General features: G+C 42.7%; 2 protein-coding genes and 1 non-coding gene across 5 annotated transcripts in view; 2 read left to right on the plus strand and 1 right to left on the minus strand.

The window, feature by feature from the left end:
• The window catches only part of Zdhhc20 (zinc finger DHHC-type palmitoyltransferase 20), a 64074-nt gene extending 51197 nt beyond the window's left edge, over positions 1–12877 (plus strand). The window contains exons 10-14 of one of the 3 annotated variants that reach the window (XM_059273554.1): positions 1052–1178; positions 5149–5238; positions 6634–6749; positions 8014–8092; positions 9212–12877. In XM_059273554.1, coding sequence (XP_059129537.1) covers positions 1052–1178; positions 5149–5238; positions 6634–6749; positions 8014–8054 — 374 coding nt within the window. In that variant the 3' untranslated portion in view covers positions 8055–8092; positions 9212–12877. Of the gene's footprint in view, positions 1–1051; positions 1179–5148; positions 5239–6242; positions 6288–6633; positions 6750–8013; positions 8093–9211 lie in introns of those variants that run through there. The other 2 variants (XM_059273555.1, XM_059273556.1) reach the window with 2 other exon arrangements.
• Positions 12878–14584: 1707 nt separating this feature from the next.
• Positions 14585–14750, plus strand: LOC131920223 (U1 spliceosomal RNA). Its single transcript, XR_009381570.1, has one exon. It is a non-coding gene; the product is annotated as a U1 spliceosomal RNA (small nuclear RNA).
• A 2944-nt stretch (positions 14751–17694) lies between these two features.
• On the minus strand, positions 17695–18517 carry Mrpl57 (mitochondrial ribosomal protein L57). Its single transcript, XM_059273559.1, has 2 exons — positions 18384–18517; positions 17695–18142 (listed from the first exon to the last, which is right to left on the minus strand). Exon 2 carries the CDS (start codon positions 18132–18134, stop codon positions 17826–17828), a length of 309 nt encoding a protein of 102 aa, XP_059129542.1. The 5' UTR covers positions 18135–18142; positions 18384–18517; the 3' UTR covers positions 17695–17825.
• Between the last annotated feature and the right edge of the window lies 1 nt (position 18518).

Consider the following 18518-nt stretch of genomic DNA (forward strand, 5'->3'; position numbering starts at 1 on the left):
TAAAAACAAAGGAGTACAACTCCTGTTGTGACACTTGTCTGCCTGGACCTCACTCTGTCACTTCACACGGAAGCTTGAAGCTGGTCTGTAATCTCCCTGCGCTGCCTCACTATACAAGCATGTGGAATGCCAGCCACTCCTGACATCTTCATCTCCCCAACTCCCACCCCCCAGGACACAGTCTGTCCTACAAAATTAGCTCTCCTTCTGTACTCCTAGGGCACAGGACTTTTAGTACTTAGCACATGTAGGTTTTCTAGACTGTAGATTAGTAGACATTCTAATTTTTTTTTTGGGTGACAGTACCTACATTGTTAGGAATATATAGGAAGTTCATCAAGAAAGAGTAAACAAGTTCCAGTATCTTAAAAATGAACTAAAATACAATAAATGAAGTAGAATATTTTTAGTAAAGACCGGGGACTTAGCTCAGTGGGAGAGCACTTGATAGTATGTGCAGGGGTCAATACCTAGCACCACAAAAATGGAATAAATCAGAAGTGTAATGTTCAACTTTGTTTCCAAAAAGCAGTATATGGTTTTGCATTGTAGCCCACACCTTTAATCTCACTGCCTGGGAGGCAGAGGCAGGTGGATCTCTGTGAGTTCAAGGCTAGCCTGGTCTACATAGTGAGTTCTAGGACAGTCAAAGACAGAGAAACCCTGTCTCAAAATAAGTAAATAAAAGTAATATTAGATAATTATTTGGGCCTGTCATTTTAGAGGGTTGAAATAAAAATACACTTTCTCCAATGAGTCAGAAATTTGTATTTTTTAAAGTAGAGTTTAATTGACATAATTATGTATATGCTGAGGTGACATTTTAGTACACGTCTACAATGTAAGTCAAATCAGGATAATTAGAACATCTGTCATCTCAGATGATTATTATTCCTTGTTACCTTTTATTACAATTATGTTATGCTCACAGCTGTCTATGTCGGAACCATAAGCAAGAAAATGAATATTTTCCATCCCCTTTATGATTTTTAAATAGATAAGATTTATTCATGTGTGTATACATACTTGTGTTTGTTTCCTTTTTAAACAGAGTCTTTCCGTGCACCTATGTTTTCTTATGGAATAGATGGAAATGGTTTTTCTCTTGGGTGTAGTAAAAATTGGAGACAAGTCTTTGGTGATGAAAAGAAATACTGGCTAGTTCCAGTATTTTCAAGGTAAGTTGCAGAATGTAGGAATCAGTGGTAGCTTCTGCCTCTGGCTAAATAACTTAAGACTCAGAGATTGTTTTTTTAAGGGCTTTAAAATGAAAACTCAAAATATCTTGTACATACATTAAAAACATATATTCTCTTTTAAAAATTGGATACAGTAAGAATATCTATACAGCAAGAGTACACATTTGAATGGGAAGTAGAAAAATACAAATGGCTCAAAAGCTCTTCAAAATGAAAATCAATTGCTTTTGGGAACATAAAAAATATTTCATAGATCATGACACAGAAGTGTTGTACGTGTGTTGTCCCCTCCCCCCTTTCTTTCTTTTTCTGTTTTTTAAAGACAGAGTCTCACTGTGTAGCCCTGGCCAGCATAGAACTTACAGTGTAGACCAGACTGGCCTTGAACTCGCAGAGATCCACCTGTCTCTCCTCCAGAGGGCTGGCACTAAAGGTTTGTGCCACCACATCCAGTTTGTCTTTATCTTCTAAAGAAGGCTGGATGCTGATGCAGTTCTACCTCAGGTATAAATAATACACATGCTAGATAATTCATACATTCACGTCTCCCTGACCCAGCGAGTCTGGCCATCTCTACAGCAGTCACCACAGAAGAGGAAAACAGTTGGGAAGTGGATCGCCAAGTTTGTCAAATCTGTAGGTGTGCTGGGTGGAGGCTCACACTAGAATCCCAGGATTTAGAGAGCTGAGGCAGGAGGATCATCATGAGTTTGAAGTCAGTCTAGGTTGTATAGTCATATAGTCAGAACCTGTCTCTAAAGGGGTTATTGGAATTGTAGGGCTTTTTCCTTAATGAAATTGCCATTTTCTGTCTAAAATGGCTTGCTTTCATTTCTTTTATCTGTCTGTCTATCATCCATCTATCTATCACCTATCTATCTCATCTATTTATCATCTATCTTATCTATCTACCATCTATCTATCATCTATCATCCATCTATATCTATCACCTATCTATCTTATCTCTCTATCAATCATCTCTCTATCATCTATCTATTTTTGCTGCACTGTCTCCCAGCTTGCCTTATTTTCTGCTGACCAGGGTATAGTCATCTTATTTTTTCCACTCCAGATGTCTTCCCTGGATAATTTGGGGGGCAGGAGGTTTCGAGACAGGGTCTCTCTGTGTAGTTTTGCGCCTTTCCTGGAACTCTCTTTGTAGACCAGGCTGGTCCTCGAACTCACAGAGATCCGCCTGCCTCTGCCTCCCGAGTGCTAGGATTAAAGGTGTGCGCCACCACCGCCCAGCTTCCCTGGATAATTTTAAGAGTGTTCATCATTCCTTTCACAAAATTTATTGTGATAAAATTTAGTGTAGCTTTTTTCAGGTTTCTTTTGTTTGGGATTAGTGGAAGTTAGGGTTTTTTATTGTTGGTTTTTCTTTTGGTTTGTGTTTTGTGTTTTTGAGGCAAGGTCTCATAGCCCAGGCCTTGAACTCCTGAGCCTTGGGATCACAGATGTGCACCAGCACACCCAGCTGGCTGAGTCTGTCTGTGTCTTCTCATCAGTTGGGAACTACTAAGCATCACCTCTTCTGTGTCCTCCCCCGGGGGACTCCCCCTGTGCCTGCATGGGGCACTTGCTTCCCACAGCTTTGTGATGGTTGGCTGTTGTCTGTGCAAGCCATTTTCTGTAGACCCTGATGCTCCTAACTGGGAGTCACCCTCACAGCCCGGTTTTCAGATCTTCTGTCTGATGTTGAGAGGTGAACAGTGCTGCTTCCTGGCTTTTCTCTCACCTGGTGCTTACCAGGCTTCTTGGATCTCTGAATGTGCTGTTCCCATCAGATCGGAATAGTTTTCACCCGAGGTAGCTTTAGTTATTTGGTTACAGCTTATTTGTTGGGTTTTGTTTGTTTGGGGCTCTTACCATTCCCCTTCTCCCACCTCTCCCCACCAGCATTTCTGGCTCTCCAGAAACGTTTCTGTTTTTAGCTTTAATACTGTGGTTGTGCTGTGTGTGGTCCCTCTCATCCTTTCCTCTTGTCCTTAATTCTTACAAGTGCAGTCAGTCAGCCCTTTTGGGGTATCTCATCTGCTGGTGAGCCCCATCTAGTGGTTTAATTTGAGAGGATGTGTCTCAGCTCTAAGTTAGATTTGTTTGGTTCTTTCTGTTTTTGTTATATCCATCTGTCTTTCAAATTCATGGATATGTTTAATATATAATCGCAGTTTTGAAGCTGCTAGTTTTCACTTTGTTTGCTGTTGGTTGTTTTTTGTTCTTAGTTCTGATCACATTGTCTGTTACTTTCCTTGTCAGTAACTTCTGATTAAACATGGTGGTTTTATCAGTGTCTAGATTTTATTGTCTCTTTGTAGCTGGTGAGTTTGGTTTGGGCACACTGTCAGTTTCTTTCGACTTCACAATAGTCTTTTTGAGGTTTGTTTTAAGCCTTGTAAGGTTGGCCCAATAGTAGCATTTTCTTGAAGGCTAAGCCTAGCACTACTGAAGGTGGAGTCTCAATGGAGAGAGGTTTCCCTGCTGGCTGCCGGTCAGATGTGAATGCTGTCCAGTGTCGCAGGGCTTGGACTTGTTCACTGCAAGCTTTCTAGCTGTATTTTTCCCACTTTGCCTGTCAGGATAGTATCTGTCAGAAGCTGTGGGAACAGTTCTGTGCATAGTTCCATAGTGATTTCTCCTCTGTCTTTTAGGTTCAAGCCATCTCAGCTTCCCAAAGCTTCCTCCCTCGCTGTTACCTCGATGCAGTGAGACTGCTTTGCTTGTGTCCCCCCATCCCTAGGCCCTAGCGGATGTCTGGGGCTTGTTGTACTTTAAAAAGAATTGTCTTAAATTTATGCATATGCGAGTTTTGCCTGCATGTATATATGTGCACTACGTGTATGCCTGGTGCCAGGGAAGATCAAAAGTGGGCTTCAAGTCCCCTGAGACTGGAATTATAGGTGGTTATGAGCCACCATGTGGATGTTGGGAAAGAAGCCTGGGTCCTCTACAAGAGCAGCAAGTGTTCTTACCTGCTGGGCCAACTCTCTAGCCCCTTAATACTTGTTTGACTATTACACTGTCCTGTACTGTCTGTTTTGTAGTCAGTCGTTTGTGTGCTGGTCTGTTTCTGATTGTTTATGGTGACATGTCAGATACAGCCACTCTGTCTTGGCCAGAGGTGCCTCTGCTGTGCACAGTTGTGATGGGTCAAGAGTGTGAGACCAGCCGGACGTGCTGTGGTTCCTTGGACAGCCATAAGCTCGAAGGTGGAGCTTGCCTTTTTGTCGCTGGTAGTCTGTACTTCTTACCAAGTGTTCGGAGCGCTTTGGTTGGCTGATTGGTTTTGTAGTACCTGAGAACCTTTGGAGGGCCTTCTGTGAGAGGCTACTTGTGAGCTCAGCACTGAGCTGCACCTGTAGTACCAGCTGTTCTGGCAGTGGTGTTGACTGAATACATGGAACTTACTTTGCAATTTCAGTTTGAGTGTGGATGTTGTTTTCAGTGATCATGATGCTGTCAGGTACCCAGATAACTGAATAGCTGTCTGTGATAAGGGCTAACAGGGCATTGTGATTTTTTTTTGTTGTTGTTTTGTTTTGTTTTTTGAGACAGGGTTTCTCTGTGTAGCTTTGTGCCTTTCCTGGAACTCTCTTTGTAGACCAGGCTGGCCTCGAACTCACAGAGATCCGCCTGGCTCTGCCTCCCGAGTGCTGGGATTAAAGGCTTAAAGGCATGCACCACCACACCCCCACCCCACCCCCACCCACCCACTCCCCGGCGACATTGTGATCTTAATCAGCATAGAGGACATTGTTTCTAAGTACATGTGAGTTAGGAGAGAGAAAAGGCTGTCTTCAGTGGAGACAGTAACTTCCAAAATTAGAGTTGATATCTGACTTGATAAATTTTAGTAATTTAGTTCTACCAGGCCTCTGAAAGACAAATGTTAAACTTGACCATTGTTATTAAATTAGTATGCAAATAATTACTGTTTCTCATCATACAGCTTGGGTGATGGCTGCAGTTTTCCAACTCGCCTTGTGGGAATGGATCCCGAACAAGCTTCTGTTGCAAACCAGAGTGACTATGCCAGAAGGTATGTTTCTCGTTCCTCAGTTTTTCAGTAGTCTTTGTAAAACAGTCTGATGCCTGTTCTACATGAATGATTCATACACAAACAGTAGCACCCCCGGAAACAGACAGAAAAAGGAAAATTGTATTTACATTCTCTTTTAATGGAGGACCGATCGGTGTTAGGGGCCTAATCTTACACACTTTTTACATGTAAACTAGAAAACCAGAGTAGCAGAGCGAATCAGTAGTTAGATCAGGACAGGTACATGCAGCTTCATGTCTAAGGAAACTATCGAGCAAGTAAATATGCTGTCTTCATCTTCTAGAAAGTAAAATTCCCTTTCAGTACTTCATATTGGCTTATACCAAGTTGTATTTTTTAAAGAAAATTTAAAAGCCAGTTCTTATTCTAATAACCATTAATTTCAATAACTAGGTTTTGATTACAGTGTCAGAATAGTTAATGATAATTTGAAAGTACAAATATTTTCTTATTCATCTTAAAGGAAATTTCTTAACATAGTTGCACACCAGGAAAACTGATGCATAAATTCATATTTCTGTCAACACAAAAAAATGAAAGGTAGCCAGGTGTGGTGGTGCATGCCTTTAATGCCAACACTCGGGAGACAGAGGCAGGCGGATCTCTGTGCATTTGAGACCAGCTTAGTCTACAAAGTAAGTTCCAGGACAGCCAGGGCTGTTACAGAGCAACCCTGTCTTGGGAAAAAGTAATAAAGTTAAAAATAAAGAAAGGTGGGGCAAGCCTCAGCGCCACACCGAAGGCCTCCAACCCTTCAGCCTTAGCGTTCACTCTGCTTCTAAACAAGTCATTCAGGCAAATCTGTTTCCTTTCCCTAGAGGGTGGAGAGCGTGTGTGGCACCAGCGTAGTGGCTGGCCCATAAGAAATACCTGGCAAACCTCTCTCCCTTTTCCTCCTTTCCTCCTCCATTCCCTTCCTCCCTGGCTCTCTTAGTTAGAAAAATAAGTCTACGATAAATTACTGAATCATTTTTTCCCCTTAGATCTAAACTGCAGAGGTAGAGAGCAGAGAACTTGGGAGATGACAGGTAACTTTTGTACTGGCCACAGACAGCTCTTCACCTGGCCTTATGCTACTACAGCTCCCGATTAACAAGTGTTAAAAGCCCTTTCCCACTGCCCTCAAGCTGTTTCTTAGTCTAACTGGTTTCTTTGGCAGTATTGGAATACACTCTTTGGGCCCAGAGAGTCATTTGACTGGGGGCGGGGGTCGTGGGCATCTTTTTTCTTGGAGCTAGCCTTTCCAGAGTGCTAAGATCTCATGAGTGTCCTCGCGTATTTCAGAGAAGGAATACTAATTGGCTGCTTATTAATTATTAAGTATCCTTAATTGAGCATTAAAGTATACACTGAACTGTCTGCTCCTTTTTTCAGTATTAGCTCAAATCAACCTTTTCCTATCAAACCACTTAGTGAGTCAAAAAACCGTTTGTTGGACAGTGAGTCTCAGTGGCTAGAGAATGGAGCTGAAGAAGGAGTCACCAGACCAGGTAATGATTCTCATCCCCTGCGGATGACAGTCTCCAGATTCAACAGAACTGTATAAAGCCAAAATGGTGTGATATTTCAGACAATAAATACAGAAGACAGTCTGTAAAAGTCCTACATAGGAGGTGTCCATGCTTGTGGATGGACCTGTGAGGAAAGGGACAAGGCACAGTGGCCAGGTTGTACTCTGCCCTCTGTTCAGCTGGGCTGTTTCCCAGTCACAAGTTTCTTCACCCACGAATGGATAGTTTGGCATTGGCTAATCCGAATAATATTTTAAGAACATTTTTTAGTGTTCTGGTATATATTTAATTGAAAACAATTTTTGAAAGCATTGTACTCAACTGGGTATGGTGGCACACACCTGTAATTCTAGCTCTTGGGAAGCTGAGGCAGGAGGATCAACAAGTACTATGCGAGTCTAGGCATCTTGTGAAACCTCCCTTGGGTGTGTAGTGACTTCATACTCTTTAAAGGGTGGCATGGACGAGGCCTTTGCCTTTCTAAATGACCAGTCTGTGAACTGTGGATGCAGTTAGAACAGCTGCTGAGGTGAAGTGGGATTTCTGCAGAACTGGGTTCACAGTGTCATCTGACCACTTAATCAGCGTCACCAGCCCAAATCCTTTCTCTGCTCTCTCAGGTGCTTCTCGATTCTAACAGTAAGATGACTGTCAGGAATCTGCTTGACTATAGGAAAACAGATCAGTTCATAGTAGCTCCAGGAAGTGCCCCGGGAACTGTCTGAGTAGCTCTGATCCCGGGGGATGGCGGGGGTGGGTGGGTGGGGTGGGGGCTTGAGCTTTGAGAGGCGTTTTGAGCTGATTTTCCCGTACCAGTCATGGTAGCACACCTTATATTCCAGTACTTGGGAGCTGAGGCTGAAAGATTTCTATGAATCTGGGGCCATCCTGGGCCATAGAGTAAGACTTTGTGTCAAAAAAAATCATAAGTAAGTGAAGGGAATCTGTTAATAAGTGTCTTCAGGTCTTTAAGATTATTTGGCTCCTGGTAAGGATGTGTTTCATGCACTTGTTAATTACTGCTGCTTAACTTCTAAGCCCAGTGGCCATGTCCACAGATGAACCTGACAAACCTAACACGCTCTCTAACGCGCTCTGCTCATGCCTACCTTCTACACGGAGGCAAATTGTTGTCATTTTAAACCTATAATATTCACATAACTTGTTTTTAGTGTAATTAACTTCTCCCTTTAGCCAGAAACTTACTTCTTCTTGTGTCTTCTAATTAATTGTATGTTCACAGGTACAAATAACCATGTTACAGTGGCAATAGAAAGTAATTGAGTACTACTTGTTACTAACTAACGATTGATGAGTGCAAGGTAAGACAACACAAAGGCATTTCCTTCAGCAAAATGTAGTTTATTTGCGTATTTCATCTCATTTTTTTCAACTATGTACCCAAATTAAGCAGTTCTGCCCTACAACTGCAATATGACTTCTGCCCGAATCTCGTTTTCCTTACTACTTCTAACACAATGTTACTAACCATTTTCTGGTAGATTAATGAAGAAACTAATTGAAAATGTTTAAGATGTACATGTGAGGCCGCGCAGTGGTGGCACACACCTTTAATCCCAGCACTCGGGAGGCAGAGGCAGGTGGATCTCTGTGAGTTTGTTCCAGGAACTCCAGAGCGAGTTCCAGGACAAGCTCCAAAGCTACACAGAGAAACCCTGTCTCAAACAAACAAACAAACAAAGATGTACATGGAAGCATGGGAGCAGTACCTTACTGGTTAGTTTAACGAGCAAAGGGTGTCTGTTATTGAAGTTTGATCAAGTGAAGATTGACTAAAGGCAGACAAAGGGCTTCCAGGTTCATTCATGTTAGTTTTGTAGACACAGTAACAAAGTATTGTCTCTAACCTATGACCTAGTATCCCCTTTCCTTCCTGGCTACTGTTATTTTCTCAGAAGATCTCATCTGGGGTCTTGCCAAGTGGAGCACCTACATCCTCCACTCCAGGCTTATCATGAGGTCAGGTCTTTGCAGAGGACCTGGAGCCTAAGCAGTTAGAGGCAGGGCCCAAGACCTGGACAAAATGAGTTCCAGGCTCCAGAGGCGGCGGTTCTAAGCCTCCATCGGGCTGAGTAGGCCGCACTGTGAAGAGCTCGCTACAGGGTCTGCTTCTGTGGACACTGCCCCGTTCAACCACTCGGTGCTTCTCATGTAGTCGGAGAGTCCCCAGCTGAAGTTTCTGTAGCAGTAGGTGGATGCGAGAGGCTGACTCTCGGATGGTGTCCAAGTGGGCAGACGGTACCCTGAGTGCAGGCTGAAAGCTCAGTGATCCCTCCTTCACTCTTTGCAAAAGTCTGAGATATTGTAGAGTTCAAGAGTTTGGTTCCTAACTTGTTAGTCCTTAGGGCCATTTACTAAAAAGCTAAGGAAATAGAAAAATTGGCTTCCACCTAATAATTCAATTATTTCTGTTTTTGTAGGTATATAAAAACACATTTTGGACTATTTTCAGTTTTATTTGCAAGAAAATGATGGATGGAATGAAGTAATGGAAGTATAACAGAAGATATATTTTTAAAAGGAAGCATTTGTACAGTGTGCTGGCTCCACAGAAGCACTACAGAGCAGAAAGATGCCTTAATTTCCAGTGTCCATTCGTGCAGCATTGCCTCAGCTCAAAAGTGACTAGTTTTCCTTTGGAAATAACACCTGTCTTGAGATGCTATCCTCACATGTTAACTTGGCATTTGTATTTCTTAACACCTTAGTTAAAACAATAGAGTTATTCCTTAATATCCACTTAGATTTTCACTCCAAAAACAAACTAAAAAGTTGTCTTCAGTGAAGTCAATCTGGGGCAAATGGTGGCTAAAAATGATATCCAAATCATTGATTCTTGTGCTGTATAAGGGAAAGGAAATACTGCTTTTTTAATTAGATGTTTACTAATTTATAATTACTGTTTTATACTTTTCAACATTTTAATAAAGATTTTTTTATTATTGGCTATGAAATAGCACTCAGAAGGATTCAGATACCTAAATATAATCATTTAGAACATTGAAGATGTTGATATAATTCAAAGGTTTAGTTAGAAGCATTATAATACAAGCCAAGTGGCACACGCCTGTAATCCCAGCCTCAGGAGTCTGAGGCAGGATTGCGGTGAATTTGAGTCTTGCAGGTTTCATAGAGACCGTATCCAAAGAGCAGAGGAAAAGGAGCATTAGTACAGCCATGTGGTATAGTATGTGCCCAAGGCTCAAAGGACACATGGTAGTAAAAGAAATGTTTTGTACTCTCTGCTTTTTAATTACTGTTTGTTGAATTTTCAGGGGAATTTATATGGCATGGAAGCACAGAGGTTCATGTGCTATGCACAGATCCAACACAGTCTGAATAGGTAGAAGTAGCTAAAGAAAAGAGAGAATGGTAAAAGGAATATTTTTAACAGTGAAACAGATTCTTAGCCCTAAAAGTATGTATGCTACAAAATGCTATGAATAGATTTTCAGTTTAGATGATGTCTAAAAATCACTGTGGTACTTTCCAGTAACCTTTTAACAGCTTAAACAGCAACTGAAAATGCACTCCAGATGAAACAAAATAAATAAAACAGATTCCAGTCTTGGGCTGGAGAAATGTTTCAGTAGATAAAGGCACTTGCTCCCAAACCTACAACCTGAGATCAGCCACCTGCTGGGAGGAGAGAACCAACTCCCACATGTCTTCTGACATTCACATGTGCACTGTGGTGCACACAGACACTATGTTTTAAATTCTCAGTCTCTGATTCCTATGTGAAATCTTAAGCCTGACTCCCTAGCAGCCACCTGACGGTTGTACCTAGCAGGAACGGTTGTACCTAGGAGACTAGTCCATGTTCTATAGAAAGACAATGTGGAAATGCTGTTCTCAGTTTACACTGTTTATCAGAGAAATATACCTAACATGATAGCTTGCAGTAGACAGCAGAGAGAAGCCTCACTCAGATGTGCAGGTATTGGGGCTGTACGGTGTCTGTACACACAGTGGGATTGCAGCGGAAAGGGCATCCTGAGGGAATTGAATTACAGGACTCCCAGGATTCCTCAATGTTGAAGTTTGCAAATAACCTTGCTTTTCCTTTTCCCACCAAGTATCTCTGGACTCCCCTGTCTATCAAACATTATACTAAAGATAGTGCTGTGATTCCCTGATCCTGCGTAAATCAAGACACCTGCTGTTCCAACTTTGCAGTTTGGGGAATTGATTGAATTCTCATTGACTGCACTAATTCTGAATCTCAAGTAACTTCCCCTTTGGACCAGAGGAGTAAGTTAGCTTTGGAACCGTGGTTTAAAATGATATGTAGTATGAATTCCTCTTTGTGTCAACTCTTTATTGTTAATATTTTTGATTCTCAAAAAACAGAGTGAATTAAGAGATACAAATTACTGCTAGGCATGCTGCTCCACGCTCCAGTCTCAACACTTGGGAGCCTGAGGCAAAAAAGTCAAGTTCCTTCTCAGCTTTGTAGTGAGTTCAGAAGTAGCCTGTGCTACATGAGATCCTGTGTCAAAAAAGTCAGGAGAGAAGATCAACTCCCAACCAAAACTACAACCTCAGTCTGGTAGTTCGCATGCTGCTTTCAGCAGAATCCTGATCCTTCTGTCTCTGCGTTTAGATCAGAGGATTTGCATGCACCTGGCACATACTATTATGTAGAGGTATAATCTTTCTGAGTTCTTTTCATTTGATTATTAGCATAGTAAACTATTTTTAGTTTTTGGTTTTGTAGCCTTTATAGCCAACATTTTGCCACAATCTAAAATATTTACCTGGCTTTTGTTGCTGTTTTTTTGTTTTGTTTTAATGCTGGGGAATCAAACCCAGGGCCTTGTGCATACTAGGAAAGTCCTCTACCACTGGTCCAGGCTGAATCTGTTCATACATAACAGTGGCTATTTATTAGGGGGTAGCAAGTGGTATGGGAATCGGGGAAGGCTGGCTCTTCAGTACTTCAACTGGCATTGAGTCTGCTGTCAGCTGGGGAGACCAGGTCAAGATTAAGCTTTGCCAAAATTTCAAACACTTGAACATTCGTGAAGAAAATGAGGTTGAATTTCAGGTCTTGCCCTTGCCATTAAAAACATTAGACAGGAGACTTGGTTCATCTGGGTACAGGGGTACTGGCCTGTTCAGTACCTGTGGCACCTGACCATTGTCACTGTGCCAACCAAAGCAGCTGCAGTATACCAGCTATTGAAATGAACATGTTTACAAAGTTGAGTTTTCTCTTCACATAAGAATGCTTTTTTAAAAACTTTTTACATAGTGGTTATGATTCAATGTGTTATGAGCATAACTGGTTAGCTTAAACATATGGTGTTTACTTGAATTTTAATTCTTAACAGAAAGCAGATTTTGACTGTTTACAAGAATGCTTGAGATGAGTCATGAGATCTCCCGTTCTCTCTGAATCAAATTTATATTAAGGGCTTAGTGTTAGAGCCTGTGTATTTGGGGCATTGAATAGGCAGTAACTCAAAAATATGCTTAGCTTACATCTCGTTCTACAAACTAGTACTTCTAGCTGTGGATAAGTATTTTTAACTAATCTGATATTAAATCATATTTTTGCATTTCAGTCAAACTAATAAGAACATATATAAAAGTACAGATAAGATATAAATCTGAAATTCATATTTCATATGATCTAAGCTGTATTTTTAAATTTAAAGTTCAATAGAGATTCAGAAAGGTCCATATTTTTCTAATGACTTCACTCTGTTATTTTCTTGGGTTATGTAAAGCAAGGAATCGTATTTGTATTAAGGGGCTAAGAAAGCTGTTAGTTTATTATATTTGTACATGATTATAGACAAGCCTATGCCCATTTAAAAGAAAAGATGGATACTATTTAAGGTGGTATTTAATATGCTTTTCTATAAACAAGTTTGAAATATAGTTTACCTTAGTTGTCTTTACCTATCAAGTAGCTTAGCCTTGTATTTATTTCTCATTTGTGTGAACCTGGACCATGACTCTTTGCTCTGTATTTTGAATGGCCTAACCTACATTAATATGTGCACATTTTACAACTTTTTTTCAGAAATCATAATTACTTTATTAATAAACAAATAAAGATATTGCCTTGTTTGGGAATGGTTTGTTGCCATTATAAAGTGATATTTGCCAAATGAGGAAATAATTTCATTTTGATCAGTGTGAAAATCTGTTAAAAGTATTGTTTAGTTTAGTGGTTCTCAACTTTCCTGATGCTTCAGCCCTTTAATTCAGTTCCTCATGTTTTGGTGACCCCAATCATGAAATTAGTTTTGTTGCTACTTCGTAACTGTAACTTTGTTGTTATGAATCATAATGTAAATATCTGAGATGCAGGATATCTGATTTGTGACCCTTATGAAAGGGTCATTTGATCCCCAAAGGGGTCACGACCCATGAGTTGAGGACCACTGGTTTAAGAGCTTAGTAATTTCTGAAAACAGCCTCTAAGACAGGCAAATTAAACTGTGGTTTAGTTTATTCAGAACCTTACAAGTTTAATTAAGCTTTTCAGGACAGACAGTTTGTTTCACAAGGCACTTTAGGATCTGCCACTGCCAGATGTGTAAAATGGTTGAACTGTGGTTGTTAAATTACGGGTAATAGATGTTATCTTGACCATTAAAATCTCAAGAGCATGTGTAAGAGCCAATAGAGAGGCTCACAGAGATGAGCACTTTTTCCTCAGGTTGAGTAAGTACACAGTTTGAGGCCAGTCTTGGTGGTATGCACCTATAATCCCAACATAGGAGGCAGAGGCAGGAGGATGTCTGTGAGTTGAAGCTAGTCTGGTCTACATAAAGTTCCAGGCAAGCCAGGGATACATAGTTGAGACTGTCTCAGTACAACAGAACAACACCATTAGGTGGTGTTCCAAAATATACAAGGATAGCAACTAATAGCTCCGAGGCCACAGGCTTTTGTGGGTATTCAGCAGTTCTGTGATGTTAACTTCCATGGTGTTAACTGTCTTTGACCTTGTGTCCATGACTAATAGGGTGTTTTGTTTTGTTTTTTAAGCTTTTTTTTTGGGGGGGGGGTGTCTTACAGGAAAGGGGCTGTTGGTGCCTGGATTCTGTGGAGCTAGAGTTAAACGCAGTTGTGAGCCACCCAACATCCCCCTGAAGAGTGGGAAGCACTTCTAAGCACGGAGCCAACTGTCCAGCTCCCTAATAGCTTCTGAGTGATATTTTACCCCAGGCTGCATTTCAACTCCATTACCTTTCCAAGTGCCTGGCCTCCATCACAGGCTGACACCCTTGGTACCACCTCAGCACCTAGTTTCTATTACTGTTGTTATTTTGCTGTGCTGATTACATGGCTCCAATCAACTGTAAATTCTTGAAGTTTTATTTTCATCTAATAGCTTCCCACAAAATAAACACTAAAAATCAGATAGGAACTGTAATGAATTTCATATCTACTATTTTTTTTTTTCCTGTGGTGGTTCCTCAATTTCTCTAGATTAACCAGAGGGCTAGAGAGAGAGCTCAGTGGTTAAGAGCATCTACTACTTTTCCAGGGGACCAGCATTCAGTTCCCAGCACCTGTAAGGGTGACTAATTCCAGCTCTGGGGGATCTAACACCTGGCCTTGTCGGGCACCTATACTCATGTGCATATACCTACATACAGGCACACACATACACATAACTAAATATCTTCTAAAAGGATCAGAGTGTAGTGTTTTATTGACCTTAGTTTCAGGAGACCAGTTTGGTTTGGCAGTGGCCATCAAATTTTTCAGTGCTCACATTCTTTGACTCATTTTACCTTTAGGGGTTGTACTTTGTGTAAGAATATTCGTTATATATATGGCAGTGGATTTACCATAATCACAAAGATGGTTTTCCCAGGGCGAGGCTTATCTTTTGTACTCCGGATATACTGACCCCTTCGATTTCCCCCCAAATGTAGAAAACTCAGCTGCATAATTTGTGGTAGTGGGGGACTGTATTCCTGCTCTCTCAAAAGAAAAAGTATCCATTCCAGTACTGTTTGAGGCAACAGAAGACTGAGGTACCCTGTGTCTGACTCCACTCCTGTTTCCATGTGCAGTGGAGCTTCCAAAGACATGCATGCCCAACCCTCAAGAGAGCTGCTTCCAGAGAGGGGAGCTTGGAGTTGGTAGCCGCCACTTCAGTGTTTATCTTTTTCTACTTTCCTACCATGTGCCTACATTGGTTTTCAAACAGAAAAGTTGCTGTAGATAGTCCGCATCAATGATGAAAAGATGTTGGATGCTAGACCACTGTGTACCCACGTGAGGGTGGTCTGCCTCTTTCACATAGCACATGGATTCTACAGGGCTTGCAGTTATTTTAAAACTACTGGGCCAGTGAGCTAGCTCTGCAGATAAAGGCTGTTACTTTCAACCTGAAGTCCTGGGTTTGGTTCCAGGAAGCCAGTGTGCAAAGTAGCCAGTGCATGTACGTGTGCACACACGACTGTAATAAAAGTTAAAACTATTCCAAGAAAACAGCTAAATTGTCATGCTAGTAATCAAAGGAAAACATTGAGTTTGCGTGAATACTTAAGAAATAGCACTGATTAAATGGAGGCCTGAGATGCAGCCTGGATTTGATACAGGAATGAGCACAGAAAACTAGTTGTTTGGAGGGCTTTTTACAAAGCAGTAAATGAGGGAGACCTGTGTCTATTCCATTGCACTTCCAGAGACACCATGAAACCAGGTAAAGGTTTCCTATAACTAGTCATAAAATTTGGAGCACCCCAAATTATGTGTGAGCATGCTGGGTAAGCCTTTAATTCCAGCATTCTGGATGTAGATACTGGAGGATACCTATGAGCTTGAGGCCAGGCTGGTCTACATAGTTCCAGTACAGGACTTCATAGACCCTGTCTCAAAAAACAAGAATTCAAGTACGTTCATGGGAAAGATCTTGAAGATGAAGTGAAAATAAAAATTTAAAGAAGTTGTCATACATGATCACCCAATGGCAGGATTTATAGGCTCCTTGCCATCTGTTTGTTGAGCACCTGAAGGAGGGTGAGTGGTGGGATTAGAAACCCCAGCAGCTGTCTTCCAGGCAGTGGGTATAGACGTGGGCACCTATAAGGACCTGGGTTCTCTGGCAAAGGTAGGTCTAAGATGTGAGATGGTGGGTATCCAGTGAGAGAATCGAAGACTGCAGTGGGCTCTGGAAGGTCATTGGCAGAGTAAGAAATGGCTTGTCAGAAAATACACACACCACCACCACCAAAAAATTGGCTTTAGGCTGACTTCATTTGGTCACTATAAGTAATGGCCATGTATATGGAAGATTATCAACTGAGTGAACCTGGATTTAGAGTGAACTAGCTACTAGCAGCTTTCCCTCAGCCTTTTTGGTTTGGTTTTTTGTGTCTATTCTGGGCCTAGAACCTGGTAAGCAAGCAAATGCTACCTCTGAGCCGCACCTGCAGCCCCATCCCTCAATCTTTCTCGTTTTTGGCTTTTCAAGACAGGGTTTCTCTGTGTATGTAGTCCTGGCTGTTCTGGAACTCACTATAAACCAGGCTGGGCTTGAACTCAGAGATCTGCCTGCCTCTGCCTCTGCCTCCTGAGTGCTGGGATCAAAGGTGTGCATCACCACCTTCCAGGTTCAGTCTTTTCAAATGAATTCGGTGCCTGCATCATGTAGCCCTTCCAAAGTGTAGAGATGTTGAAGTGTGCTGGAAGTAGTTTGAAAAACTTACTTCCTATAATCCCAGCACTGCGGGAAGATAATTTGTACATCAGCCTGGGCTACATGATGAACCTGTAACAGGTCCCCAGACCTCAGCACAACATACACCATGACAGGCCTTGGAACCCAGCAGAGGCAGCACTTGCCAAAAATGAAAACAAAGACCTAATCCGTCGAAGTCCAGAGTTCTGGGCAAGTCCCTAAATGTACTATGCTTGTTTTTTGGCTTCTGTAGTTCTGCTTCTGGCTAACTGTTCTTGTTAACTGAAGTGTGTCAACCCAGGTGTGGTTGGGGGGGGGGGGGGGAGACACCCAGTGTAGTCACCAGCTGGCTAATAAAGTTTCTATTGGCTTGAATCTGTGTCTGAGTTGTCTTCTCTAGTGGCTACCTCAACAAGCCCTTGTGTAAATCCTGTGGACCACACCGCGCAGGGTTTTGTTGCTTTTGAGAGGGTCCACGATGTAGCTCTGGCTGGGTTGGAGCTGGCACTCAGTCATCTGCCTGCTCTGGCTCCTGAGTGCTGGTTAAAGGAATCCACCACCACAGCCAACAGAATCCCCCACTTTTAGGCGGGGTATGGAGCTCAGTTGGTAGAGTCCTTGCATAACACCTGACACCCCAAATTCAGTCACCAGCACAATCAAGTTTTGTACTCTAGAGAGATGGAAAGTTTGTAAATGTGATCTCACATCACTTCTTAGACTCATTAATACCAGTTTCATCTCACAGGGTGGAGAGGAGGGCAGAAAGTAGTGAAGTGGAATGACTCCTTATAAAATCTGTGTATTAGAACTGTTGCTTCATGTGTGTTACCCTGTGATTAACTCTAGGCCCTTTGTTTAAAGATCTAGTTTTGCTACATGTTTAGGCACGTGCCTTTAATCCCAGAGGCCAGTAGATCTCTAGAGTTCAAGGCCAGTCTATATAGGGAGACCCATCTCTAAAACAACCCTCCCCCCTTTTATAGTAGGGCAGTGAGCCAATGCCTGTAATTCTAGTACTTGGAGATAGGCAGGCCTACTGCAAATTTGAGGTCAGCAAAAAAAGGCAATAGATCCGAAATTATGCACCTGTAGCAAGCCCCAAATATTCTTTTGGCTTCCTGAGGTTGGGTTTTACTGAATACACCAGCAAAGATTTTTCTCCCTCTCCCTCCTGAGTGTGAGGAATACAGGCATGAGCCAAATGCCTAGGCAGAGCCCCAAATAGTCTATATGAAACAACTATTAATCATGCTTGTTTTAATAAGATTCTGGTCGAAGGGATCACACTTATATAAATTACATTTTTCCAGTTCCAGGACCAGGTAAGGACAGAGCAGTCTGGTATCCATAAACGTAAAGGTGATGGCTCCAGGTTAGGACCATTTCTTCGTGACGTTGAGATGGTCTAGCTGGTCAGCAACGTATCTGTGCTCGGGGAACTTGGAAGTGGCGGCCGCCTTGATGGCCTCAAAGGCCTGGGCCCTGCGCTCCGCGGCGTGGCGGTACTCCTGCTCCACCGTCATGTAGGGCATGCTCAGCCAGTAGTGGTTCTCGGCCTCCACCTCCAGGCGACGGATCATGTTCTCCTTCATCCGGAAAGACACTTTCCGCGGCCGCCGGTGCTTCCCGATCCACTGATGGCCCGGAATGCGGCCGCGCAGGAGGACAGCGGTGAAGAACATGGCGTCTCCTGAGCAAAGCACACGAAAGCCGAGGTCGCTGAGACCCGGAGCAGGAAGCGAGCAGCAAGCGTGCACGCTGCCTCCCACGTCCCGCGCCCACCGGGCCGCTGCCAGAGCACGCTCTGCCCCCGCCGGAAGTGGGGGACCGGGTGCCGGGCCGCTGCCAGAGCACGCTCAGCCCCTCACCGGAAGTGGGGGGCCGGGGGCCGACCACACTGCAGGGGACGATGGGCCTCCCAGAGAACCCACCTGGCCCACGAACTCACGACGATCTCACCTCACACTCCCTCAGACACCGAGCCACGCGAGGACGCACGCGCGCATTTCCTCCGGGGCTTGCTGGGGCCCCGGTGCGAGACTTCCGCTCTCGCGAGAGAAGTCTTC

The sequence above is a fragment of the Peromyscus eremicus genome, chromosome 9 (assembly GCF_949786415.1).
Source record: "Peromyscus eremicus chromosome 9, PerEre_H2_v1, whole genome shotgun sequence".
NCBI lineage: Eukaryota > Metazoa > Chordata > Mammalia > Rodentia > Cricetidae > Peromyscus > Peromyscus eremicus.